Source organism: Pollicipes pollicipes, unplaced genomic scaffold (assembly GCF_011947565.3).
Source record: "Pollicipes pollicipes isolate AB1234 unplaced genomic scaffold, Ppol_2.1 Scaffold_6052;HRSCAF=7182_pilon_pilon_pilon, whole genome shotgun sequence".
In the NCBI taxonomy this organism is placed as follows: domain Eukaryota; kingdom Metazoa; phylum Arthropoda; class Thecostraca; order Pollicipedomorpha; family Pollicipedidae; genus Pollicipes; species Pollicipes pollicipes.
In genome coordinates, this window is record NW_023596805.1 from 24,749,898 (window position 1) to 24,776,253 (window position 26,356).

Below are 26,356 nucleotides of genomic sequence, written 5' to 3' on the forward strand. Positions count from 1 at the left end.
TGTTTCAGGTCCGATTCAAATAATGATCTTAGCGCGTGAATCGATTCAGCATGGACTGGTCCTATATTCAACGTGTTTATGCTGACTGTTGTGTGTTTTAAATGGTAAATCATGTATTCACAGTTTATGTATAGTGATTTTGTGCTGTATTGATGACGCTTGTTGTTGAATGATTTTTGAAGAAATTATTGAATCGATTCATTTGGGCTCCACGTTGCCTTTGCTCGATTCAGATAAACTATTTGGGAGAGTCATGATGGGATTTATGATTCAAATTTGATTTTATACGAAAAAGTCGATTCGCTTGCAACTTATCCAAAAATTATGTGATTCATAAATCATTAATTGATTTATATTAAATATGATCACAGATCTGGCTCTTCGCGATTGTCAGTGCTGCTAATTACGAGTACTTCTTACTGCTCGGTGTAATTTGAAGCTGTTTCTGCAGCGCAGCGGTTTGGAAGCTCTATCACAGAGCTCTACATAGCTTGGGTTGGGTCACGAATCACGTGGTGCACACTTTCATGTCAGCATGTCCCAGTATATCATGCCCTCTTTATGGCCTGCTACTTCTTGAGCGAAATTGGCTGGTAATTTTAGATCTTGTTCTTATTCTGTTATGACATTTTCGTCAGTCTTTGCCAAAGCCCTCGAAAACGGACATTGGCAACTGGGTAGGACATCAAATAGCGTCCAATTTGTTTTCTCACAACTTCTGCTGAGCACCTGGCTGACTGGCGTATAAAAGATTGTGAAATGGAAGGAAGATTCCAATTAAAGTACTTGCTGACATCTCCGTAGAATAAGTGCCGCATTTCAACGCCGAACTTCAACATGTCCAGCACTCCTGAAAAGAAGCACCCCTGCAAGGGGCTTTCAACACTGTTACGTCATGAAGTGCAGATGTTGAGGCAGTGTGGCGTTGGACAGTTCTTTCCACCCCATCCGCTACCGCTGTTAGCCTGAACGCAGCGCAACTTCGGAATAACTTATATTTCTGAATGCAGCACAACTGCCTTAGGACGACCCGTCTCAGGCGTATATATATACACATTTGAACAGACAACGTGAACAGTACGCTTCCGGTCTCGCTGCGCCGCCGCCGGCACTGTAGGATTGTCTTACCGAGCAATCTGAGCATGATTACCACCGAAGAACACGACGGGGGAGAATATTGTAGTGCTGCCCCGTGTTGTTAAGGGCTGACGTAGGCGAAAGTACTCAAGACATACCCATTGAAGAAGGACACACGGCGACGTCTGGCAGTTCTCGCGGTGGCTGTTCGGCCAAGGAAAACGTCACTGAACTGCAGTGACCGAACGACTCAGAGATATGCCTGGGAATCGCTGACGTAGCAGTGAACGATTGTCCTAGCACCAGGCTGCTTCACTATCACATAGCATCTGTCTCGATATAATTCCGCTTGACTTCAGCCCTCGAGGAGGTGCCGTCTGCCACTTCCCAGCACGCATCTCGGGCCGCGTTCGTCCGTCTGTCGCTTTCCTGGTGCGCCCGCCGACATAGACACTCTCACCCTCCCACGTTCACATGCTAATACCCTCCCACGTGGCCCTGCTCTCACCCTCCCACGTCGCCATGCTCTCACCCTCCCACGTCGCCGTGCTCTCACCCTCCCACGTGGCCATGCTCTCACCCGCCCACGTCCCCGTGCTATCACCCTCCCACGTCACCATGCCCCCACCCTCTCAGGTCCTCCTGCGGTAGCACACGCGCGGCTGACAAGCACGCGGCGAATGTCCCGATGCACGCGGAAAATGTCTCCGGCACCCGACAGTGAAGCTAAACTTCCTGCTCGAAGTCTGCAAGTGTGTTCCAACTGGCAGGGATAGCCCAGGGAGGCGTCGCTCGCCGCCGTAAAACGCTGTGAACCCAAGCTTGTCCTTTTGGCGCACAGGACAGCTATCTGTGAAGCAGGAACGATCACCAGCTTCAGGAACGATTGCCGGCTTCGGCTTGACCGGTGTAAGTGGACGTGGCGTGCGTGGACGGATCGGGGCGGTTTGGTCGCCACTCTGTTTTGCCGCGGGTGTGTTGTTCCTTCCTGGCCTTCACCAGCTAGCGCGGATCGCACTCCGTAGTACTCCAGGACGCCGCATACAGCACGACATACCGCCCCTGTCGAAACACCCGACCTCGACGGATCACAACCCCCCCCCCGCACCGTTCCACGCCCGTTGTCCTTGTTTCCCGTAGCGTGACGTCACTTCACGGTCCCGATGACGTCACTGCCGAGGTGGCGGCCGTCGGCAGCGCCTTGGCCGCCTCCATGGCCTGCAGGTTGATCTTGGCCTGCGCCAGCAGCCGCTGCGTCTCCTGCCGGGTCATACGCTGTACCGGCGTGTGCTTCCCGGAGACGCCGATAGGTGGCAGTGTGACGCCGGCGGCCGGCCGTGTCGTTCCCGCAGACGCCACGGCGTGGCTGTCGTCTCGCGACACCCGAGCCCGCACTGACCGCCAGCCGCCGCCGTCGCTGCGCACGCTCACGTCCAGCAGGTCTGCGGTCTGTGCCAGCGGAGAGCGCGGTTAGAGGAAGCCGTGTTGCTGTACTGTCGCTGGTTCACCGAAAAATGGTCGAATGGTTGAGAGATTTTGTTGGGCACTTTGATCACTTGGACCACGTAATTTTTATTGGTGGGCGTGGCCGTCGTTGAGTGGCCTGTGATGTAAATATTGCAAAGTTACGTTGTTTTTTGTTTTTCATTTGGATGAAATAATGCCCGAAAAAACAAAGGGATTCAACAGTACATAAGTTTCGTACATCCCGGCATTTTGGAAAATCATCTGGCATTTTTGCCCCCATTAACATGCGCTGTGTATGCGGGGCTCACCTGGTCAATCTCGTCCTGGTTCTCGCGGCCGGTTGTGCGCGGCTCCGACCTTGACCTGCAGCCTCGCTGACATGCCCCGGTCGACCACACGGACGCGCCCATTGAGGCGTCCAGCTGCGGCAGACTCGGCCGAGCGGGGGTGGGCGGGCGCTGCCGGCCGCACTCCGCCTCGTCTCGCACCAGTCGCTGCACGTCGCGACGCATGGCGAACTTTGACGGCAGCCGCTCGATCGGCGGCATGTTGTGGCCGGCCAGAGGCGAGCGCCGCCCAGTGGCCACCTCGGGAACTGCGACTGCGGCCGAGTGCCGGTAGGCCTGCGTCAGCTTGGCGGGGTCGAGCGGTAGTGGCTCGGTCCGTGAGCCGCCCGCGGGCGGCGACGTGTCCACGGCCATCGTCGTGGTGATGACGTCACACGTGCTGGCGATAATGACGTCGCTGGGAGCGTGCGTGATCAGCTCCGTCGTGGCACGGGTACGATTGTCGGTCCGAATTCCCAGTCTCGTGAAGGCTTTTCAAAGGAGCTTGGATGGTGCTACGGTCTTTGACGCGATTTCCTTGTTTGTCAAAGTCAAACAATCGAGGAGCTTGTCACCTGTTAACCTTGGCTAAGCAGCCGACAGTGCTCGCTCCTGATGCAGATGTGTTCCCTCGCGGACGTCACTGTCTAGCCTGCACCAAGTGAGCCTCCTTGGACCAGGACCGGTTGCGCGCTGCCGCCGCCGGCTGTGGGACGCGACTGACCGCGGCGGCGGCCCGACGCGAGGGTCGGCGGCGCCGCGGCAGGGGCGGCGCCAGGTCGTCTCACCTGGGGGGATGACGTCCTCTGGGCTGACGGGATGACCTGGGTTCGGTTAGTGATGGGACTCGGACGAGTGACTAGGGATGGACTTAGATGGGACCAGTGATGGGAGTGAGTCACGAGTTCGTAGACGGCAGCGACGTGGGTACCGTTGACGGGGCTGTGGCAGAGGTAGTGGACATGCCTTAGCTGCCGCGACTGGTATTCAGGGATAAAGGCGCCAGAAATTCGGTAGAAATAGGTAGGAGCTGTGGTAAGAGGGGGGGGGGGGGGGTGGATCAAAGGTGGCCTCACTTGAAAAAGAAAGTCAAGCTCGTAGTGAACTGTAGGAAATTGCAGGGATAAGTGGGTGGGCTCTCTTCCTTCGGAAGTGCTTTATTTCCGGAGGAAAGGCATTGGGGAAATATTGCCAAAAATATCCTGACGGTTTTGTGGATCTTGTGGTGTGGTATTCCTTATTTTCGCTCAGAAAGATCCACGCATTTTGTGGCGTTCTGTCTTTTGCCAAGCGCACAATAATTACCGGGGTTCCCGTCCCTAATGTTGTGGTTCTGTCTCCGGTTTGCTGTGTGTGCACCGGATCATTAAGGCCACGAGATGCCGCCGATGGAGTCGATGCTTGACTCGCATCTCGTTGCATCAAGCGGATTTCGTATCAGACTGGTTTGGACTGGATCACTCTGTCCTAATGCGTTTGGTGCAGTTGGCCGAAGAAGTCGGCATAGTCCGACTCAGCAGGCTTCCCCGCTTCGACTGAACACTTAATGAGACCACGCGGTGCTTCTCCATCAGGGTATGGACAATAAGATGGATCATCGAACTTAACCAATAATTTCATTGGCGTGTGGCGGAAAGCCTGGTACCGGCTCCGCGTGGACCATTGACATCATGAATCACACTTTTGCGCCTTAGAAACATCACCCTCCCCCGTCTCCCCCCGCTCGCCGCTCCTGTGCGCGCCACTGCGCATCGTCCAGCGACACAGACGATGGCATCGATCTCCCCCGGCGATTACACAGTAGGGCAAGGCGTGCTTGTATCGACCCTGGTGTTGGCGACCGGACATGGTGGGCGCCGCGCCCCGGGGCAACTGTGCTGGCTCACCTTTAACCCCCCTCCTTCCCTCCCCCGGCAACGGCAGACGTGGCTTCAGGCGCTGGAGGCTGCGCTACGTTGCAGGAGGTTGTGTGCTTCGTTTTGTCGCCATAAAAAGCTCGACAAAACAGAGGCGGTGGGACGCTAGAGGACGACCTTTGATGTTTAGAGACAGCGGCTGGGTCCTTCGCCAATGGAAGACAATTATCAGCCATACTTTGTCTCTGCAATTTCACTCAAGCATCACTCAGGCGTGTGCCGCCGACTGTCAGGCTTCGGTTAAAAACACAGTGAAAGTATCGTTACCGATATGGTGTCATTTTCTTCACGACGCGTGCTGTTGATGCTATGCTTGTTGATGCTTAACACCCACCAAAGCTTGCTGTAAAAGGTTTGAGCTGTACAGGTGCTGTAACAAGAGGAGCATTTTCTTCAAGGTGGACATGTATTATTCAGACTAACGCGTCTCTAATGGCTGCAGGTTTTCTGTCATCGAAGCATTTAACGCTTCGCTGAAATTCACTTTTCCAAGATAGTTCCAAGGGTTTTGATCATGACTTGTTGGAGCCCTTAAAGTACCGGAGATCAATACATGTAATGTTACCAACAGCCCTGGAACGCCGGTCTTGACAACTGCGGGGGCCGGGTGAGAAGGTTTCCCCAGCGTGCCAATTTAGCTCACCGTCGTTTGTAGCCGAGGTGGCATTGCAGTTTAGCTCACCGTCGTTTGTAGCCGAGATGGCAATGCGCTGCTAACATTGTTCTGCGTCGCTGACTAGCAAGCCCGCGGCGACCATGGCTGATTGACTGCGGTGTTCTGTTGCCCTGCTGTCGCGTGCGTTTACGCGAGAATGGTCAGCCAGCAGAGGATTTACCGCTGCCCGCCAGGCGGGCGGAGTACGTCCGGTTCGTCACCAATTCCACGGAACGACCTATTCCACGAAACGACCTATTCCACGGAACGACGAATTCCACGGAACGTGGCGTTATGCGGGGCGAGCGTGGAGTGTCGTCGACTTCGTCAAAAACGTGTGTGTCTTATGTCGACTGGCGAAGCGTGAAGTCACTTAGGTTGTTGACTGGTTGGCAGTTGTTGACTGGTTGGCAGGAGGCAATTGGACTTCTGCTGAATGCCACTGGTGGTGCAACCGTGCGTTGTTGTGTGAGCTTCGTTTACGTTCTTGTTTCGGAAGAACGCGATTAGATTAAGAGCAGAGTCAGTCGTAACGTGAGCCTAAGGCGACAATCCATACCCGCTTTTGGTCATGGCACCTGACTGGTCCTGTTGACGTCACTATATGTGCCAGAAAGCTGTTCTCCGTCATTTCTGTTGCTGAAGAATTGTTATGATTGACCAATAGTGTTATCCCTGCCAGGAGCTGATTAGGGGTTCGTGTTCCTGCACGTCCTCCGATACTCACTGGCTTTGCGTGCGTCACCGAAAGTTGGTTTGCTTGTGAGATCTGTAGTATGGTGACTTGGTGTCAACCTGGGTCGAGTTTGTATTTATTTTCCCAACTGTTCGCCAGGCATTGGCGAATAGCTTGGCAACCGTTTCAGCTGTCACTTTGTGTCAAGTTGAGTCGCGTGTCCTGAAGGTCCAGACTGCTCGGCAGCAGTTAGGGAGAGGCTCGAGAAATGGACAAACTTCGTGCTGTGAAGCCCATTCACCGCCAAAGCTTCCTCATTGACCCTAATGCGGTGTAGTGTCGTGCGGAAAGTAATCATTGTCGGCATCCAAGCGGCCGGCGCTCCAGGAAAACCGTCAGCCTACTTGACTGCTCTGCAGTGTTTTGATGTCATCCGGGCGGTTCGTGTCGTATCTTGGATCTTGTATCTGATATTTTACGCCGGGTTAGACAGCACCGCAGGGAGTGCTTAGGCCAAGGTGGCGAGCTTGTTGAGCGCATTTGACGACCTTGGCTGGGTTAGTGGCTGATGTGACTGAATGGCACGATATCCTGGCCGTCAGCTAAATATGGCGACCAGTGACTGTCGTTCTCACCTCACAAACGAAAGTTAATATGTCATATGGCCTGAGTAAGTGGTGCTTTTAAACCGTCTTTGGACTAATTGTCGAATTATTTTTTTTTGGGAGGAAAACTGGCGAGAAGGGTTTTAGCCAGCCTCTGTGCATGGGCTATGACAGGTGCTGCGATGGGCATCTAGATAAGAGTCTGTGAGGGCGCGGAGGACCACAGCAGCATTTAAGTGCGTGCGTGAGGTCAGAGGGCGAGACGACGCAGTTGTAGTACGCACGGCGTCCAACTCCCGTCGAAACAGCGCCGCATGCGTGAGAACGGCTGTGTAGAGTCGTCGTTAGTCTTTCGTGGCTCCTCGTCAAATGTAACGCGGCTTTAAGTACTCGTGAATTTGGTGTTGGAATGACCATGAGTGGGGCTTTTTGTGGATTAAATTTTCAGTGTCGAGTGGTGTCTATTCCACCAATTTGCAGCCAGTCACTACGAATCCGCTATTTTACAAGCTGAAAACCGTTCCGTTCCAGCCCGTAATCACACGAGTATTTCCAAGCGTAGTCTGTATCAATGTATCACGTCTCAGCTTGGCGTGATGCATGATGCCAAATGCAGCATGCCTTGAAGCGTGGTGTGACATTGGAAGACGCAGTATGGCATTGTTATTCGAGTGGATTGTGATGAAATCTGGCGTATCCTGCCGTGATCAGTGCATAATGCCATGGGACAATGATGTTTTAGGGCGTCGTTGTAGCCTTAACTTCGCATATTCCGGAGACAAAAGTATGGAAACATTCTATAATAATTAATTCTCGCCACAAAGCCTCTGAAAACGGACACTCTGCAATTTTATGTCCGCACTAGAGTACCTGCCTGGCTGGCGTCCCGCACGTAGGTCAAGGTCGTGACCTCAGGCCGGAGCATTTGACTTGTGTGTGCCGGGCCCTGCGTGACTTTGCGACCTCTGTGCTGCCGGCAGGAAGTGAGTTGACCGGATACAAGGGCCTGGTCACGTGCTACCTGAACCTCGACCAACCAAACACGGCGCTCAGCCTGGCCCGGGACGTGATTGGTCGAAACGGCGCCTGGGAGGAGGAGCTGGGCGAGCAGCTGTGAGTACTGTTCGCCAATGACATTCCTGCCAATCGACGTAATATATTCCATATTCGGTATTTACCATCGTGGGATTGTTCACATTGCTTTAGCGGTTGTTATGCTGGAAGTCAAGTGGTGAATATGGATGAAATCTGGTGACATATGGAAGACGCAGTATGATGCATGATGCATGATGGACGCAGAAGACGCAGTATGATGCACTGGTGCGCATTCACGCGTGGGCTCGCAGCTTAGTAAGGCATCTCACTGACATTCTGTAAGGCATTGCCGACATTCTGCTTCAGCAGAAAGGCAAGAAACGCGCGCTTCCGCATGTTCGTGACCGAGCTTCCTGAAATGTGTTTTGACAGTGTTCTGCCGCAAGTTGTATCCAGATGTTGTACGTCGTTGGATAGAACGAGGGCTACTTTGCGGAAAGGGACATCAACATTTGGACAATTGTGCGAATGGGCCGCTTGTGGTAAACCTTTGTCGTAAGGCCAGATGTAGCCGAGACCTTAAGTCTCGCTGTTAGAATACAGCCAACATATACGGTTGATTCTACCGTTTCTTGTGCGAACTCGAAACCTGTGTCCAGCACAACGCTCAGGTTGTAGCCGGTCGTGTCCACGAGTTGTTTGCCGAAATATTCCATCTTCATCAGGCCTTTCAGGTAACTGATACGCGCGTGCGCATCGACATAAAACATGCTTGGTGCACGCTGGCCATTGCCCACGTTATGTTTTATTGGTGTGCCGGTTCACGGCCGGCCCGCGTCACGGCTAGTGTTCTGCTGATCGTTATGGCGATTCTTCGGCGTTTGGCTGCCGGGCCGCACGGCCGCGTCAAGGCGTCGGTGGTGTAGCATTGCGGTGCAGCATGCTAGTGCAGGCGGACGCCGTCGAGGGTTTGCGGCACAGCATACCGATGCAGGCGGATGTGAAGTGCGACGGTAAACGCCCCGTGGTCATTCGCACTTGGCGCCGGCTTGAATGATTTGCTCACAATGGTCGTCGGGACGTTCTACGTCCAACTTTGCACCCGGTTACTTGGCGTAAAATATTGCGTCAAATGATCCCTGCCGTAATATTCATTCGGAAACAATCAGGAGCCCCGTAGTGGTCGTCCCAGGTTTGAAATATTAAATAACTGTTTGATAATGAGGTCCGCCAGTACCGTTATGCAATTGGTCTGTGCACAGCTGTGCATTATTGACAAGTTCCTTTCCTTGCGCGCTGTTCTGGTGTGATAGGATCACGTGCGGTACCGTACGTTCCCTGTTCTGGGCTCTGGTGTCCCAGGGGCCCCCGTTATGTAGGCCTCCAATCGCGAAAACACGTCCAAGTCTGCACTCACGAGCCTTCGTTGCTGAGGCATCGCGGCTCGTGGCACATTGTCTGCGCCGTGTTGTCCGTCGGCCTGATCCCGGTCATGGCGGAGTCATGGCGTCTTGCATTGGGAGCACGCACGCGGGCCTCGCGCACGTGCCTCAGTCTGTCCGGCCGCGGCTTACCAGTTCTGGCAGCTCGGTGCCTTGATGGGCCGAGTTGGCCTGGCCCCCGCCGGCCGGGGCTTACTAGTTCTGGCAGCTCGGGTGCCTCGATGGACCTGGTTTGCGCGGCCTCCGCCGGCCGGGACTTACCAGTTCTGGCAGCTCGGTGCCTCGATGGACCGAGTTTGCCCGCCCCCCGCCGGCCGGGACTTACCAGTTCTGACTGCTCGGGCGCCAACCCCGTCGTCCTGCCGGCCCCGAAACGCTGCGTTTGCTGGCGGGGGCTCCGGCCAGCCGGCTCTGATTGAGTAAGGCGCGGTGGGTGATCGGAAACGCAAACGGAATGATTGGTTGCGTTGCCTTGGCAACGCTGTGGGATGTCAGCTGGTATGTCTGCTCATACGTCTGCACGATGTGGCTCAATGCAATGTTGCAGGCCTGCTGATTCCCGAGTTACTTATGAAGGAATAAAGCATACTGGCATCGTGCAATAGGCGTACACGTTCAGACGTTATGCATTACACGTACACGAAGTTCCTTGTGCATAGAGGCAGGGGCAGACCATACACAAATGTTCGGCAGCGTTTCCCAAAGTGGGGCAGCATTTCCAAATTTCCGGCAAATTTCCACAGAGTTTCCAGCCTGGTCTGGCGGCCGGTCGAGCAGATGGCCCTTACCAGCGCCCGCCAGAGCCGGCGAGGTCTGGTGTTTGGTGGTATTACCTGTCGGTAGCAGATGTCCAGTGTGGTCACAAGATAAAGGCATCGGTGCTGATATGCGGCTGTCAAGAAAAATGTGTCAGTGCGTCGTAGGAATGTGCAAGTGGCACGTGTCTCCTTTCTCAATCGGTTTTTGTCCACCTTCAACTTTTCACCCCTAGATTGTCTAGGATGAAGAGTTTCGAGAAACGCTTCATCGCGCGTGTTAGGAAAGATTCGTGCTGCTTTTCGTTAGACCCCGATGTTTAGGGCTTCGGGGCCAGTGTCCGCGTCTTGTGAAGATAGGTATGATATCTTCTACAAGATTGTTCGTGGGAAAATTGCCGTTTGATTTGTTTATGATATAAACATGCATAGATGTTTTCCAACTCACTTTAAGATGCTCTGAAACATGGTGCGTCTTTTTGTTTGAGGGACAGACTCGCGACCTTTTCTATTGCAAGGCCGCATCAGCTTCGGGTCAAGGTCATTTGGGTAGACCTTGAAGGTGTATTTCTGGGGATACCACTGAATTCATCTGCAGTTCGCTGATGAAGGCCTCGATGCGAGACTGTTGTGGGGTTATTTTTCTCCCACGCGACTGCCCTGGTTGGTGGCGTATATACCATGGTTACACCTAATTTTGCAGGTTGGCAAAGGTGTAATCGTTGCAAGCCGTTGCATCCCTGGTATGGTGGCACTCCTTCCGGATTGTGCCCTGGCATCTGCGGTACAAAATCAATGCGGCGCCGTGGCTTTTTGCCTCGCTGCTGTCATTCGTTCTTCGGAGTGAAATTCAACCTGGATGGTGTTGTCAATGCTGAAAGCCATCGCCGCGCGGGCTCCTCAGAATAGCCTGCGGCGTGCCTCGTCGGCTTCTGCGAACGCATTAGCGGCTGCGGCTACGGCTAGGTCTGCGGCTGTGGCTGTGGCTGTGGCTGTAGTAACCGGTGGTAGAGCTTTGCTGACGCCGCCGTAAAGCGTGCCACGCTTCGTCCATGCGCGGATCGTGTCCACTACCCGGCACGTGCTTAAACCCAGCCATATCGACCTCTTTACGAGGCTAGTAGCAGAGTATACGGGATGCAGTGGCCACCAGCAAACTAAAATCGATTAATCCGGTTTTCAAGAAATCACAATCATCTCATCGGATTTTGAGGCGGGAGGAAGTCATAAGTTGCTTGCAGATCAGCCATACTTACGCTATCCACAGATACCTTTTATGTCGCGATGAAACACCTCGGTGCTGCCAATGTAACACAATGCCTACTGTGCGTCACGTGCTCCGCTCTTGTCCCGCATCACGTGCTGAACGTCTGCGGTACTTCGGCTCCACTGCACCGTCTTACACGCTCTTCGATTCACTCGGCAGTTACCCAATACACCCCAATGCACCTAAAATCGAACAATTCTCGAAATGCCTCTCGCATGCTATCATTCATTCTATATATATATATATATATATATATATATATATATATATATATATATATATATATATATATATATATATATATTTATAATATATACATACACCGATTCAGATTCTTCGCGACACATAATAACCCATTTTGAAATTGTCAACAACTTAGATAAGGACGTGCGTTATGGGCGCCATATGACTGCGCCGTCGAAGCGTCAGAAAGCCCCAGTTGCTACTGCTGGAGTTTGGAATTTGGTGAAATGAGAAGTGGTCTTTGGCAGCAGATCGGTATCGGTGGAGGTTCACGCGGCGTCTATTGACCTCATGAAATCAGACGGCGTCATGCGACGTCAGTATATATCCGCCGGCATCGCTTTCAGAACATGCCTGCACATTTTGGCTCCCTGCTTGTAACTAGGTTAATGGTCCGTGATGATTGCGGTATGAGTATTAGAGCAGTATTTGTGGGAATGTTTTGTAATAATTCAAAGCCACTGGCGGAGCCTGCTGGAAGCCTGCCGACTAGTTTTTGCCGTCGCTGTTTTGTCTTTTGTTGGCATATGTTTTGAATCAGCGGCGTAGTATTGCAAAATCGGTGACGGACAAAGCAGTGAGAAAAACCTACCCCCAAAATGTGTCAACAACGGGGTTTTTTCGCGGAATTTGGTCCACTTTCTTTTCAAAGTGCTGGAGCCCGAGTTGGGCGGAGGGCTTAACCCCCCCCCCCCCGTCCAATTGAATAGGAGACTCCACCCCTGTTTTGAAGTATGCATCGTAGACACGGATGAACAGCTTTGACGTTGACTCCTTTGCAGTATATTTGGGAATATTTTTGCGATGATCAAAGCCACTGACGCGATAAGCTTTTGTGAAAGGTGTCCACATTGTTACGCTAAGCATGAAATAAAGAACAGATGAGCGACAGAACATTTGGCGGTGAATCACGTGTAAGCATGGAGGTAGCCACGACTAAAACGCTATTGCGATCCATCTCTGTTTTGATGCCATTTTTATCGTCAAAACGCAGAAATATTCCAATCTGCCCAGAAATTTGTGGGTCCCGGATCCCTCCGACACTAATGTCAGTTTACGCGTGACGGCAAGCATCAAGTGCAGAACATCTTCACATTCATTATTTGAATTTGTCATTTCGCAGTGAGCGTGCAATCCCCATCAATCTGATCATAAACACATCTGACCGACCATATGGATTAGGCGACCGAGTTTGTGATCTGAACTGGTGTGCTTCACTAGTATCCACACATCTACCACGCAATCTACAGCCTTCAACTTTTGTAACCTTTTTTATAATAATTTAATCACGTAATTTCGTAATCGGTTTCGTCTTACTTTGATCGATGTAATCTCGTTTGATCGGGGGGTGGCTTGTGTCGCCTTCGACCTATATCGACGCCGAGATTACAGTCGGCAAATGTTATTATTTGCGCACAGGTGGCTTGCTTTTGCTCGAAAACCAGGTGAGTGTCGCCGCTGTGTCACGTGGGCTTACAGTTGATTAGAGGGCTGGTGCGTCACTATGGCGCCACTTCGGAGCAGTGATGCTCTGATGCATATTGCATGTCATGATTTACTTAGAGACGTTGAGCTAGTATGCTTCCCTGGAAATGGTAGGGAGTCTTACGTAAACGTAGGCGATGTCATCAACAGCGCTTGTTCTTGCGTTGTTAGCAACCAACGGCAATCAGCGAACGGCGAATAGAAACCGGTTCAAACCGGCTAAACATATGACGTTCATGGCGTTCGGTTAGTTCCGTTGATTAAAGACCGTATGGCTTCGTACCCACGCAACCAATGAACACGAACGATTTGGTGTGAGAAGCTTGCGTTTTGACCGACACTGAAAGAGGATGTTTCACTTTTGAAAGAAGCACCAGGTATGAAGAAATAGGCTCACTTGACTAATACTAATAAGCTCACTCACAGTATTGGTATACTTGTTAAGTGGAAAAGACTACTGTAGACAGCACAATGTTTTGTATTGTAAAGATGTTCCTCAATGCGTCATGGTTTGATTACGTCATCGTATCCTGCATAACACTGACTGAGGGCCAATTGACCGCTGTTATATCTGGAAACTGCGCTCACAAACGGCAGATACGAACGCCACGACAATTGTATTTTTCTTGGCGCTGATCGCCATATGGCTTATAGAACGGCTGGATTTGAATGGCGTTATCATGACGTCATGAATGTCAAGATGATTTAAATGCTCTCCCGAAATGCTTCCCCATTTTGCGGACATGGTGCTCAACAACTAGAGGAGCTTGGGTCTTAAGAACGGCAGGATTGTGAATAGCACGGAAATGTCTTCAGGGTGACTTTTTCAGTCCAAAACCCCACATAAATGGGGAACACTCCCTTTAAGGTGAATGATACATGAAAGATTACGGTGAAATATCATACTTCGACTGGCACGTAATGCATGCGTCAGAAGGAAAGTAAGGGCTGCTGTCACTAGGACTGGACGTCAACGTAAGGAAAGATCAGACGTTATCAGTTCCTCCTGTCTCGGTTTGCGTGTCGATAAACCAGGGATCAGGGCAGAGCACGGGCCGACATCTCTCGTCCGGTACACGCGCCTCGGGTTTGTTGTCAGAAACCACCAGGAGGATGTATGCGGTGGCAGCTGGTTTACGGAAGCAACGCCCCGTCGCCTCGCGGAGGAAAAGGATATTTTGGCACATGGGCAATGGGACTTAACAAAGAGCGAGAGGGGACGAGGCGATGCGATGTGCTTCGGTTCAGGCCTTACAGAGGAGTCGCGTGCGTCGATGTATGATATTTGATAGATGAATAGGGTGAGCCAGGAGATGGTGGCTGAGACGTGTGACGATCGTGCTCCAAGGCAGGATGGCTCTGGTCTTACGGTCCTGCGGCCATGTTGTCCATCCGAATGAACTACACCCTCTCATGCTCAGTGATGAGGGTTGATGAACAAGTGGTGCGCTTTAGGTATTTTGTTGGTATTTGTAACATGTTTTCGTTTTTGCCGGCTTTGCCCTTCTCATAAATGTTGCGCAGCGAGGACCGCCAAGCAGCCGTTTGTGAAGCGCTAGCCACTGCAGTAGTCCTATCAGCACCACGCAACCATTTGTGAAACGCTAGGCACTACAATAGTCCTATCAGCGTCACGCAGTCCTTTGTGAGGCGCTAGCCATTGCGGTAGTCTTATCAGCGCCACGCAGCCCTTTGTGAAGCGCTAGCCATTGCAGTAACTGTATCAGCGCCACGCAGCCCTTTGTGAAATGGACGCAAAATGACCACAGTACTCGGCGCGCCCTAAAACTCCAAAAAACACAGTCCTTTGTGAAGCGCTATCCACTGCTGTAGTCTCATCAGGGCCACGCAGTCCTTTGTGAAGCGCTAGCCACTGCTGTAGTCTTATCAGCGTCACGCAGTCCTTTGTGAAGCGCTAGCCCTTGCTGTAGTCTTATCAGCGCCACGCAGTCTTTTGTGAAGCGCTAGCCACTGCTGTAGTCCTATCAGCGTCACGCAGTCCTTTGTGAAGCGCTAGCCACTGCTGTATTCATATCAGCGCCACGCGGTCCTTTGTGAAGAACCTTATATATCTGTTTTATTTCTGGTCTCAGAAATTTTCAAAATTACTTTCGCGACCGACCAAAAAACACCTCGGCTTCCGTCAATTTTTGGCCGATCAAATTTTTGGCCTCTTATCCAGAGCCATAGGAGTTCGACGTCTAATTGTCTTCGGTTGAGGCTGTGGCGTTCGCTGTTTCCATCGCGTAACGTCAACTTCCGACAGTTACGACCGTGCGCCATTAGTTCCGGTCTCACGGTCAAGTTCAAGGTCAAGTACTGGCGGAGGAAAAGCTTTCAAGGCACTATTCCATGTCAGCCACTCCCGCTCTGGTCGACCCTTCCTCCCCCCCCCGCCGTTTTTGTGGGCCCCACGGACCACTAGGGACCGGCGGTGGCCGTGGCTGATGTGTTTTTGCCGTGACTCTGTGGTGACGTCAGTGAGTGAGCATCGCCTTTGGATGGGGTCGTTTGCGTTGTGGTGCAGGGGTGCAATTACTTCTATGTGATTGGGAGGACAACTCATGATTGGGGGTCAGATTGAGATTTTGCGTAACACTCTGGCTTTGAAATGACACATTGAGTGGGAAAAAAACATGAAAAACTTGTACTCTACGGGCAAAGTTAGAAGGGACCGAACACGATTTTGTAAAAATTGGAGGACACTCTCCTAGCTCCTGTTCCTGTCCCCCCCCCCTCCCCAGTTGTTTCACCGGTGGTGATATTCCCGGTGCGGTGGTCAGCAGTGACGTCACAAAGGCCGTGTTTTGCCGCCGCCGCGGCGATGTTTGCCGGCGAACGTTTTTTACGGTCGACGTCTCAGCCATTAGCGGTTGTCGCTGCTGACGCGGCCGCGAGGCGACGCCGGAAATATTGTGACGGCGCTGCGGCTGGGGACGACCCGCCTCCAGGCGACGGTGTGAGTGTTTTGACGGTGCGAGGCCTCGGGCGGTGGTTCAGGGCTCGTGTCGCAGCGCTCTCGGGCGCCTCCTGAACGCAGGCTTTCGTTGTGTGACTGGGATGCAGGGATCTGATATGATCTGATGTGACTCCATGCAGGGATCGCTGGCGAATGACCCAGCCGCGTCCGTGTCGCTGGCGCCTGGCCCGCAGTATGCCCGTCATCCGTCCACCCGTGGCGTGTCGCTGGCGCCTGGCCGCAGTATGTCCTTCATCCGTCCACCCGTGGCGTGTCGCTGGCGCCTGGCCGCAGTATGCCCGCCATCCGTCCACCCGTGGCCTGTCGCTGGCGTCTGGCCGCAGTTTGCCCGTCATCGGTCCACCCGCGGCGTGTCGCTGGCGTCTGGCCGCAGTATGCCCGTCATCCGTCCACCCGCGGCGTGTCGCTGGCGCCTGGCCCGCAGTATGTCCGTCATCCGTCCACTCATGACGTGTCACTGGCGCCGGATTGGCCTGAAAACCTTTTCGTGTCGGCCATCTTGTTCGATACGGATGCTCGCCGGTGGTTCCTGCACCGCAGGTGGAAAGCTACCTATGACGTCACTCAGACCGGCGTTACTCTTTTGATGTTTCGGTCACGTTGCGCCGTCTTGGGTATTTGCTCCAGTCATGCGGAGCTGAGTCGTCGAAAAGATGAAAATAGTGTCGCGTCACGTGGCAGTTTTTCATACGACGCTTTGTATTAAAACAGTTGTTTGTGCTTAAGAAAGTATCTTCATGTTCCGGTATTAACAAGTTTCTGATGGGTCTTTTTTGTTGTATGTGTCTTTGCGATCTTTTTTCTTTCTTTTTTTGATCGTATTCTTTCCTAGCACGACGGCTGCAATTTTCTGAGCATTTCATCGCCCCCTTGATTGCCAGTGGTCATTGTGGGAATCGATAGGGAAGTCTGCATGCGACTGTCTCACGTGTCTGTCTTGCTGTCTTACGTCATTTAGTCTGGACCGTGGCGTACATGCATAATACGCTTCCCCGTAATGAGACTTCGGCGTGCAAATAGAACTATTAGCGCTAATCAATACAGTGGGTAAACATCCCGCCCTATTATCGTTGAATGTATGGGCGCGTTTGCCAACTGACCTGGCCCGGTAATGACCTGGAGGGCCATAAGTCCTGTTTGCCGTGTTGCGTCACGTTTGTCGCGACACCCACGCGACAGCACGTCCGCCGGAAGCGGGAATGGTCGCCGCAGGCAGCCGCCGCGTCCCGATGTGTGTGGACTAGTGGCGGCCGGTGCCTGCCCTGGGTCCCGGAGCGCTCGGACAGCGGCCGACTATCGGTGCAGAAGCCCGCCGTTCTAGTTTGGAGCTAACTGGGTCGCCGGCTAAAGTCGTCTTCACATGTCTTGCGTGGTGTTTTTCTTTAAATGTGGTATGGCGTTTTGAAACAACAATTTATTTGGTCGTGAGTGTTTTTAGCGTTTCAGGCTTTTCCAGCGCAGCGTTTCCGGACACGTATTTTTAACGTCTTGACATATTCATCGGTTGAAACAGTTGCTTAGAACTCCGCACAATTCCCGAACATAGTTCGTCAGGATTGTGCGAAATCCATAATATTGCATCATTCTTGAAATCGTGTCATGCAGCAGTCCTTAAGAACGTTTTTGCTGGCGTATTCAGGTTTGCGTTCGCTTGGACCGACTGCTCAGGGCCAGCCAGGCCATCGCCATGATCGATTCAACCTGTCAACTGAAGACCTCCGTCGTCGAGTAGAGCGCTGGCCAAGACCTTCGATTGCACAGCCCTGCAAGAATTCCGCGGTCCGGCGTGCCCGCCGCTGTGGCTGGCGGACACGGTCCGACGTGCTCGCCGCTGCTGCCGCCGGACACGGACCGACGTGTCCGCCGCTGCGGCCGGCGGACACGGTCTGACATGTCCGCCGCTGCGGCCGGTGGACACGGTCTGACGTGTCCGCCGCTGTAGTTGGCTGACACGGTCCGACGTATCCGCCGCTCCTGCCGCCGGACATGGACCGACGTGTCCGCCGCTGCTGCCGCCCGACACGGTCCGACATGTCCGTCCTTGCCTCCGGCGGATACGGTCTCGTGTCCGTCGTTGGGGCCGGCGGACACGGTCTCACGTGTCCGTTACTGCGGCCGGCGGACACGGTCCGGCGCCGCTGCCACCGTCGGACACGGTCCGACCGCTGCGCAGCGTCAACGGCGCCCACATAAAGCGGGGCGCCGTTTGCCGGAAACGGGCGTCGCAGTGAGCTGGGTATCGACTGCCGTTGGGTCGAAGTGGCGTCGGGCGGCGACCCGCCGGCCGGGCAGCGCAGGACGCCTGGGGCGTGCCCGTCGGGGTCGCGTGAAGGGAGATCGGCCGTTTATGGCCTCGCCTGCTGGTACCCTGGCTAAGACTCGACTAGTGAAGGGCGGGGCGTTGATTTGTTTGATCGCTAGGATTGTACGTGGGAGGGTAGCGTTGAGCCCAGCTAACTTGCTGCAAACCCGAGGGTTTGTGTCCCCTTATTCGTCTTCAGTTGCGCCAGCAGTTAGCTTCCGGCTTGATATGTTGCTGATAACGTCTTAATGTAAGGTACCAGTGGTCTTGTCCACGTGTTGGGCTTTCGGGACTACAACCTCAAAGCACCATGTTAGGACTACAACCTCAAAGCACCATGTTATCCCCTGATAAATGATCAGAGAAGCCACCGGCGTAGCTCTTTTCATACATGATTTGGTTCCGTCGCATTACACAGGCACCTAATTGGATTGTGCGTGCAATAGGACACACAGCTGGTGAATTTCGTGGTGGGTTTTTCGAAGTAGCTGATACACACTATTCCGGAAACGTTTTTGTTTTATCATGATACGTAAAGTCGTCATGTTACGGTCGTGCGTCAGGCTCCATTGGAAGAAAGCGAAGTATCGTAAACGCGAAATGACGAAAATGTACATGATAATGAAACAAGACCGCCTCCGAGCTAACAAAAACATACCGTATTTTGATAGGTATGACGGCAGACCGCTATTCCGCTCCAGTTTATGCCATTTGTTGAGGAGATCCGATTTGGCACCAATCAGGTTGCTGTCTAATAGCGCTTACGCGAAAAGGGCTGATGTGGACCGCCAACGCACGGAGCTCGCGCTGACACCGAAATAGACAAGAAGGCCCCACGGGGTATCCCTCGTTGGCCGCCGTTTCTGATGACTGTTGCTTTTTCTGGTAGCTACGTCTGTATCCTATAGCTTGCGAAGTATCTGACGTTTTAGGGTAATGCCACTTGCGTGACGCTAGTACACTGCTACCATGACACATGGTAGCAGAGTACTGGTACATTAGTGTGTGTTCATGGCACATATACATGGTAGATTAGAGTACTGGTACATGTATGTCATGTACATGACGTACATGACACCAGTGCTGGTACGGGTATCCTGTCAAGTGCCGGGAGCAAAGCCTCTACCGTTTAGGACGGTACACAGGTGGGTGACAGTGGCTACTTACGTAACCCTCGAATTACTTGGCGTGTCCCGTGTTACGGATGTATCTCCTACGTTACGTGACGCTTCCCTGTGCTACGTTGTGCATTTCCTCCATTGCGTGACACTTCTCTTGCGCTGCGTCACGCTTCTGTGTTACGTGCCGCCTATCGTGTGTTACGTGACGTCTCCCCTGTGTTCGTCACGTGTCTCTTGCGTTTCTTGACGTGTCTCCTGCGTTCCCTGACGTGGATTCTGTGTCAGCTGATTTGGCTTCCTGCTCAGTTGATTTGTCCGCTCTGCTCAGCTGATTTGTCTGCTCTGCTCCGCTGATTTGTCTGCTCTGCTCAGCTGATTGGGCTGATCTGCTCAGCTGATTGGGCTGCTCTGCTCAGCTGATTGGGCTGCTCTGCTCAGCTGATTGCGCTGCTCTGCTCAGCTGATTGGGCTGCTCTGCTCAGCTGATTGGGCTGATCTGCTCAGCTGATTGGGCTGCTCTGCTCAGCTGATTGGGCTGCTCTGCTCAGTTGATTGCGCTGCTCTGCTCAGCTGCTGTCATTATCCATCGGCAGTGTGGAGGCCACGTGGAGGCTGGGCCGCTGGGAGGATCTGGAGTCGGCCCTGGAGTCGGCGCCACTCGACTCCTGGGGTGCTGGAGTCGGCTGCACGCTCCTGCACGCGGGTACGACCCCTCCTGGAGCGAAGAATGCACGCCTCTGTGCAGCCTCAGGAGGGCGCAGAACCCTGCGCCAAACAAGCGGCCTGCTGTTAGCAGAAGCTGCTCATGGCGTGGGCGTGGTGCTGCCGCAGCCATTTTGCACTGGCTGATCATTGGGGCTGCGTTCTCGCACAATCCCACGCAGGTTGTTATCGCTGGTGCGACTGGGACTTGGGATCGGATCGCCAGAATAATAGGGCGAACCGCAGCCGTAGCCGGCAGCCTTGGGTCACGTACGCTGGTGTGGCTCTACCTGCGGTGGGTTGTGTGGGGGCATCGGGAGCGTGGGTAATGGACTCGCGTGGAAAAAGAAGCCAGTACGCTAGTGATTAGTCACGCAATCGTACTGCGATCTTTGTGTGGGAGCTTGTTAAGCCGATGTTGGTGTTCCATTGACCCGCTTATGTTTAGTGCCTGTACGCCGCCGAGTGCCTCACTGGTGGCAGCAAACCTGCCGGCCAGTGACGTTATGAAATACACACAAAAGTGGTGTTGAATACGTGTGCGTCATATTGCGAATGCAAAGTTATCAAAATAATCAAGCATTTCATGTTGGCTGGCGTTCTTGTTGTTTTTGTTTCTTGTTTCTTGGTGCCGTTGCTTTTTCTGTTTTTGTACTATCGAAACCATTCAGAACGCCCCACTGCGATGTCTGATTATCGCGGTACTTCTTGTCAGGAAGTAATGCGTGCGTAAGCTCGTGCGTATGGCAGCGCGACCGTATGTCGATGACCAATTTCCGCTTCCGTGACAGACCGGCGGCAGGCTGCGGAGTTTGAGCGCATGCTGAGCTTCTGTCGGGAACAAGAGATGGCGCCACTGTGCGCTGCGGCGCTGGAAAAGGACAGTTACGCGAGAGAGTATGACCACCTGGTCAGGTGAGCGCCGTGCACGCTGCACGTGCGGTTTACGACGCGTCCTGAAGGCCTACGTTGAACGATCTGTCGAGTTCGCGTCGGTTGTTCGTTATCGTTTGACGAAACAGAATGCAGGACATCCATCCCGACATCCCAAAAGTGCTCAGATTGCTGTTGATTGGGATGGTCATTAGGCTGAGTAATGAACGTAATTGTTCCGCTGCGCTTGACCCGTCGACGATAGTTTCAATGCCTCTAAAATTATTCCGTCAGTTCACCACTTCTTCTGCTTGGCTCCTCTTGCTACAGCTGGGGCGGCGGACGTTATGGGCGGCGCCGGCTTCTGCTGAAAACCGAGGTTGAGCTGCCTGTGGCAGGAATCGAACCCCAGACCTCTAGATCCAGGGCTCAAACCCTCAAGCAGACCACTTTGTGACTTGCTTGTGCTGCTTTCTCCTCCCAGTGTATCACTGCTCTGATCTGCCACTGTAATTACCATGTTTCGCCTATCGCGGACGAGTTCCGCCCCCTCACCTGTAACCCGGTACTGCACCTTCGGTGGCCTGACCTGACCTGACCTGACCTGTGCGGCTCAGGCTGCACATTCTCAGCGACATGGAGCGTTCTCTGCCGGCGCTGCTCTGGACCGAGGGAGAGCCGGACCCGACAGAGGAGCTGGCCGTCTGGCAGAGCCGGCTGGAGACCGTGCAGTCGGCCGTCCGCACCCTGGAACCGGTCAGCCACCGAGCAGGGTCGTGTTCATGGAGGGCAAGGGTGGGGCCAGGAAGCACAGGGGCGGGGCCAGGAGGCACAGGGGCGGGGCCAGGGAGGGCAGGGGCGGGGTCGGGTCTGGCCGTCTGGCAGAGCCGGCTGGAGACTGTGCAGTCGGCCGTCCTAACCATAGAGTCGGTCAGCCACCGAGCCGGAGCAGGGATGGGACCAGGGAGAGCAGGGGCATGGCCAGGCGGAGCAGGGGCGTGTTCAGGGAGGCCAGGGGGCGTCTTCAGGGAGACCAGGGGGCGTCTTCAGGGAGGCCAGGGGCGTCTTCAGGGAGGCCAGGGGCGAGGTGTAGTCCGTTCGTCTGAAGGGTGTCACGTGTTCTGCGTTGCTGTATCGTGGGTGACGTGTGTCAGGCGTTGAAATGTCACGTGATGTACATCAGTGTGTCACCTGTCATGAAAGTGATGGAAGGTGCCTCGCATTAATACGTCATGTAACTGATGCATGTATACCGCGTTGATGTGTCACAAATGTGTGACGGGTGTTTACCGTGTGGTGTGGGCAGTGTGCCGGCATTGACGTGTGTCGGAGGTGTGTGCTGGATGGCTCGTGCGTGTTCTGTGGGGGCTTAGAGTACGGGACTGGCATGGACCGGAATGAGTTGTCCGGCTTGTCTCTGGGACGAGCTGTGAGGTACGGCCGTGTGAACAAGTGTCCGGCTGAAGTGAAGTTAAGTGAAGTGAGGCTTCAGTCTGCGGGAGTTGCGCCGGATTAACCGGGATCACAGCGAGCAATCTCCGGGAGGGTAGTGGCAAGCACAATCCGCCTCATTTAATGTAACTGGGGCTTTAAGATATCGGTACCGCTCTTCCAATGGTTTCGCGGCCAAGTGTCAGGTACCGTTAAGGTTCGGAATCTGTCCACGTTCACGGTCATTGACACCCGTGTCACAGTGTACCTGACCTTGACTTGACCTCGCCTCTCAGTGTCCACTGCACTGTTTCCCACACACGATACCAGTGTGGCATCGCTTGCCTTGCCTCCTCAGTTCTCACGCCGTCCGGTCCGACATTGACCACGCACTGCACCGGCCTGACCTGACCTGACCTGACCTAACCTGACCTGACCTGGCCTGACCTGACCTGCGCTCAGGTGCTGACGGCTCGGCGGGCGGTGCTGACGCTGGCCAGGGACCGCCTCCGGGCCCGCGGCAGTCCGGCAGCGCAGGTGCTCGACCTTCAGATTGGCCGCTGCTGGCTCCGCAGCGCTCGGGTCTCGCGCCAGTAAGGCCCGCCCCGGGCTGTCGCTGTGACATCTCGGCTTTCGTTTTGTTGTTTATTGGTGTTTTTGGTTGCGCCAACTTCAATGGTCATTTTGCTCCCAACCTTGGCTTTCTTAGTGACACGTGCTGACATTTTTGGTTAGTGCTTCTGTCATATGGGCGCTTAGACATTTGCAAATGCAGCAGGCATTTTGCATGATGTTAGCATCGTCTTTGCCGTACCTTTCGCTGTATTTTTACCTGCGCAACTACTTGCAGGCGTGTTACTGGAACCGTTATAGCTGATTCGTTTGTGGAATCGTCACGGTCTACGAATGTACCTACTGCAGAAGTGTTGGGCTCCAGATTTCACCCGATTGGTATTGCTGACCTGGGTTAGCGGCGTCACTTTGATGGTAGCAATTCAGAGGTTTATGTGTTTTGCTCCCCCTCAAAACCAATCGCCCAACCCCCGAGTGTAGGCCTCATTCTAACGCGCCGAACGGTCTCGTTTTACCTTGCCAGTGTCGCGTTTGGACGTCGCGCAACCCTGCCGCTATGGCGTCTTCTCACCCCATCGAGCCGCTCCACGGTTTCGTGTCTCTCTTCGAAATGACGGAAGCGCGCGCCATCCGCCGTGTGACGCCACGTCTGATGACATCACCGCAGGGCGGGGCAGCTGCAGCGGGCGTCCAACTGCCTGCTGCAGCTGGAGCGACTGGAGCGCTGCCTGCCGGAGGCGTTCGTAGAGCGGGCGAGTCTACTGTGGCGTCGAGGGGAGGGCGACGGTGCGATACGTGAGCTTCGCCAGGGCATCGAGAGTCACTTCCCCGACTGGACGACCAAGATCAAAGGTGAGGGGGTCAGGTCAGGGGTGAGACGACCAATTCAGGGGTGAGGGAGTCAGAGCACAGACGAGAACGACGGGGTAAAGGTGGAGATGCAGATCAAAGGTGACAGTGCTGTGGCAAAGGCGAGATATGTCGAGCCCTGGTGACCAGTGGGATGGTCAGAGGTGAGAGCCCTGGTGACCAGTGGGATGGTCAGAGGTGAGAGCCCTGGTGACCAGTGGGATGGTCAGAGGTGAGAGCCCTGGTGACCAGTGGGATGGTCAGAGGTGAGAGCCCTGGTGACCAGTGGGATGGTCAGAGGTGAGAGCCCTGGTGACCAGTGGGATGGTCAGAGGTGAGAGCCCTGGTGACCAGTGGGATGGCCAGAGGTGAGAGCCCTGGTGACCAGTGGGATGGTCAGAGGTGAGAGCCCTGGTGACCAGTGGGATGGTCAGAGGTGAGAGCCCTGGGGACCAGTGGGATGGTCAGAGGTGAGTGCCCTGGTGACCAGTGGGATGGTCAGAGACGGTGGCCTGGCTAACCAGTTTGATGGTCAGATGTGAGAAGTGTGGGTTGGCGGTTAGAGGACGAGGGTATTGTTAAGACATAAAGAAAGACATGTGGCTGACAAAGAGCGACAAAAGTACATCGCTGTTGGCCTACGTCAGGTTTCGCACACATCCTCGAAACTAATCTTACCACGTGAACTGCATGAATTTAGCTGGAAATGAGATCTTGAGACCGGCAGAATTTGTGTAAGCGGTTTTTAGATATTGCTACAGAGGATTTTCCCATGACTTCATTTGTCCGCCCATCCAAATGGTTCGCTACTCTTTGACTAAATGACATCTGCATCTTCATAGTCATACTCCTTTCTTTTGTTAAATGTGACTGGTTTCCTCTGTGCGTCAGCCTAATTTCCAGTGCTCCGTGTAGATCTACGGGCCCAGATATTGCTGAGAGGGCCCAGGCAGGGGTGAGGACGCAGGTGAATGATACCCGATGGGCGGATGTAAGCGATACATTGACTGATGAGGAGATCAGGTGTGATGCAAGTATAATTGTGATTGAAAGGATTGAATGGAGCTTTATCTTTCTAAGGCGGAGCAAAGCAGAGGTCGTATGAAGATGGTCGTGGCAGATCCTTATGCGATAGATAATGTATTGATTACGTGAAGCACTCATTGAAAACGTTAACTCAGTGACAGCAAATCCGAGCAGAGCAGCTCATATGTAATATTTCTTCATCATACCTCGCCCACCAAGTCGACCCGAGGTCCACCATCTGACGTCACTCCTCTGTCCGTGTGACATCACTCCCCTGTCCGTGTGACGTCGCTGCCCTGCCCGTGTGACGTCACTCCTCTGTCCGTGTGACGTCACAGGCGGCGGCTTGGCCGAGTCGGAGCGTCAGATTCTGGCGGAGGCCAAGCTGCTGCTGGCGCGCTACTGCGAGGAGTCGGCCAACATGGACAGCAACGTCATCAACCAGCACTTCGTCGAGACGACCGAGGTGGGAGCCCGCGCTACGCCGGTGCCGGGGTGGAAACCGGGCGCCGTGTGTGTGGAAGGAAGGCCTGTGTGCGTTATGATTTTGATGGTCCCCCCCCCCCCCCCCCACAACCCAAACACAACTTAAGACAGTCGTCATCAATCGGCAACCCAACGGTGGTCTGAGGCGTTGCCGTTTTGTGTTCGAGTGTTGCGGGTAGCGGCGGACAGAAGCAGTGCGAAACACGTGCTGTAACGTTGAGTAACGTCGCATGTACTGAATGTGGTGGCCTGTTTCCCGCGTGGATCGCGGGTAGCACTTCGTCGGGCTGGATCGGCTGCGTGCCTTGTCACACATATTAACCACCAGCGAGCTGAGCCTCGAAAAGATGCGCAGAAACGTGAAACTGACCTTACAGTGCGTCCCCACGACGCTCCCGCCGTGACCTCGCTGCCAATATGACCCAGCAGCGTGACCTCGTCGCCGCCACGTGACCGTCACGTGTTTCTCTCCGGTGTCAGATCCGCAAGGACTGGGAGGACGTCCACTTCTACACGGCCAAGTACCTGGACCGGCTGCTGGCGGCGCGACTGGCCGGCGAGCGGGACTCGAACCAGCTGGGCGCCCGGGTGGTGCACGCCCTCGGTACGGGCCGGCGGGATGGTGCACGCCCTCTGTACGGGACGGCCGGGTGGTGCACACCGTCGGAACGGGCCGGCGGGATGGTGCACGCCTTCGGTACGGGCCGGCCGGGTGATGCACGCCCTCGGTACGGGCCGGCTGGGTAGTGCACGCCCTCGGTACGGGCCGGCCGGGTGGTGCACGCCCTCGGTACGGGACGGCCGGGTGGTGCACGCCCTCGGTACGGGCCGGCCGGGTGGTGCACGCCCTCGGTACGGGACGGCCGGGTGGTGCACGCCCCCGGTACGGGCCGGCCGGGTGGTACACACCCTCGGTACGGGACGGCCGGGTGGTGCACGCCCTCGGTACGCGCAGGCCGGGGTGGTTGCACGCCCTCGGTACGGGCCGGCCGGGTGGTGCACGCCCTCGGTACGGGCAGGCTGGGCGGTGCACGCCCTCGGTACGGGCCGGCCGGGTGGTGCAC

General features: G+C 54.3%; 1 protein-coding gene across 1 annotated transcript in view; it reads left to right on the forward strand.

The window, feature by feature from the left end:
- The window catches only part of LOC119104385 (serine/threonine-protein kinase ATR), a 48,115-nt gene that overhangs the window by 11,287 nt on the left and 10,472 nt on the right, over positions 1-26,356 (forward strand). Inside the window, exons 4-11 of the mRNA XM_037228081.1 lie at positions 7,703-7,835; positions 19,946-20,055; positions 20,846-20,969; positions 21,545-21,683; positions 22,821-22,951; positions 23,599-23,783; positions 25,145-25,272; positions 25,773-25,896. Coding sequence (XP_037083976.1) covers positions 7,703-7,835; positions 19,946-20,055; positions 20,846-20,969; positions 21,545-21,683; positions 22,821-22,951; positions 23,599-23,783; positions 25,145-25,272; positions 25,773-25,896 — 1,074 coding nt within the window. The remainder of the gene's footprint in view (positions 1-7,702; positions 7,836-19,945; positions 20,056-20,845; positions 20,970-21,544; positions 21,684-22,820; positions 22,952-23,598; positions 23,784-25,144; positions 25,273-25,772; positions 25,897-26,356) is intronic.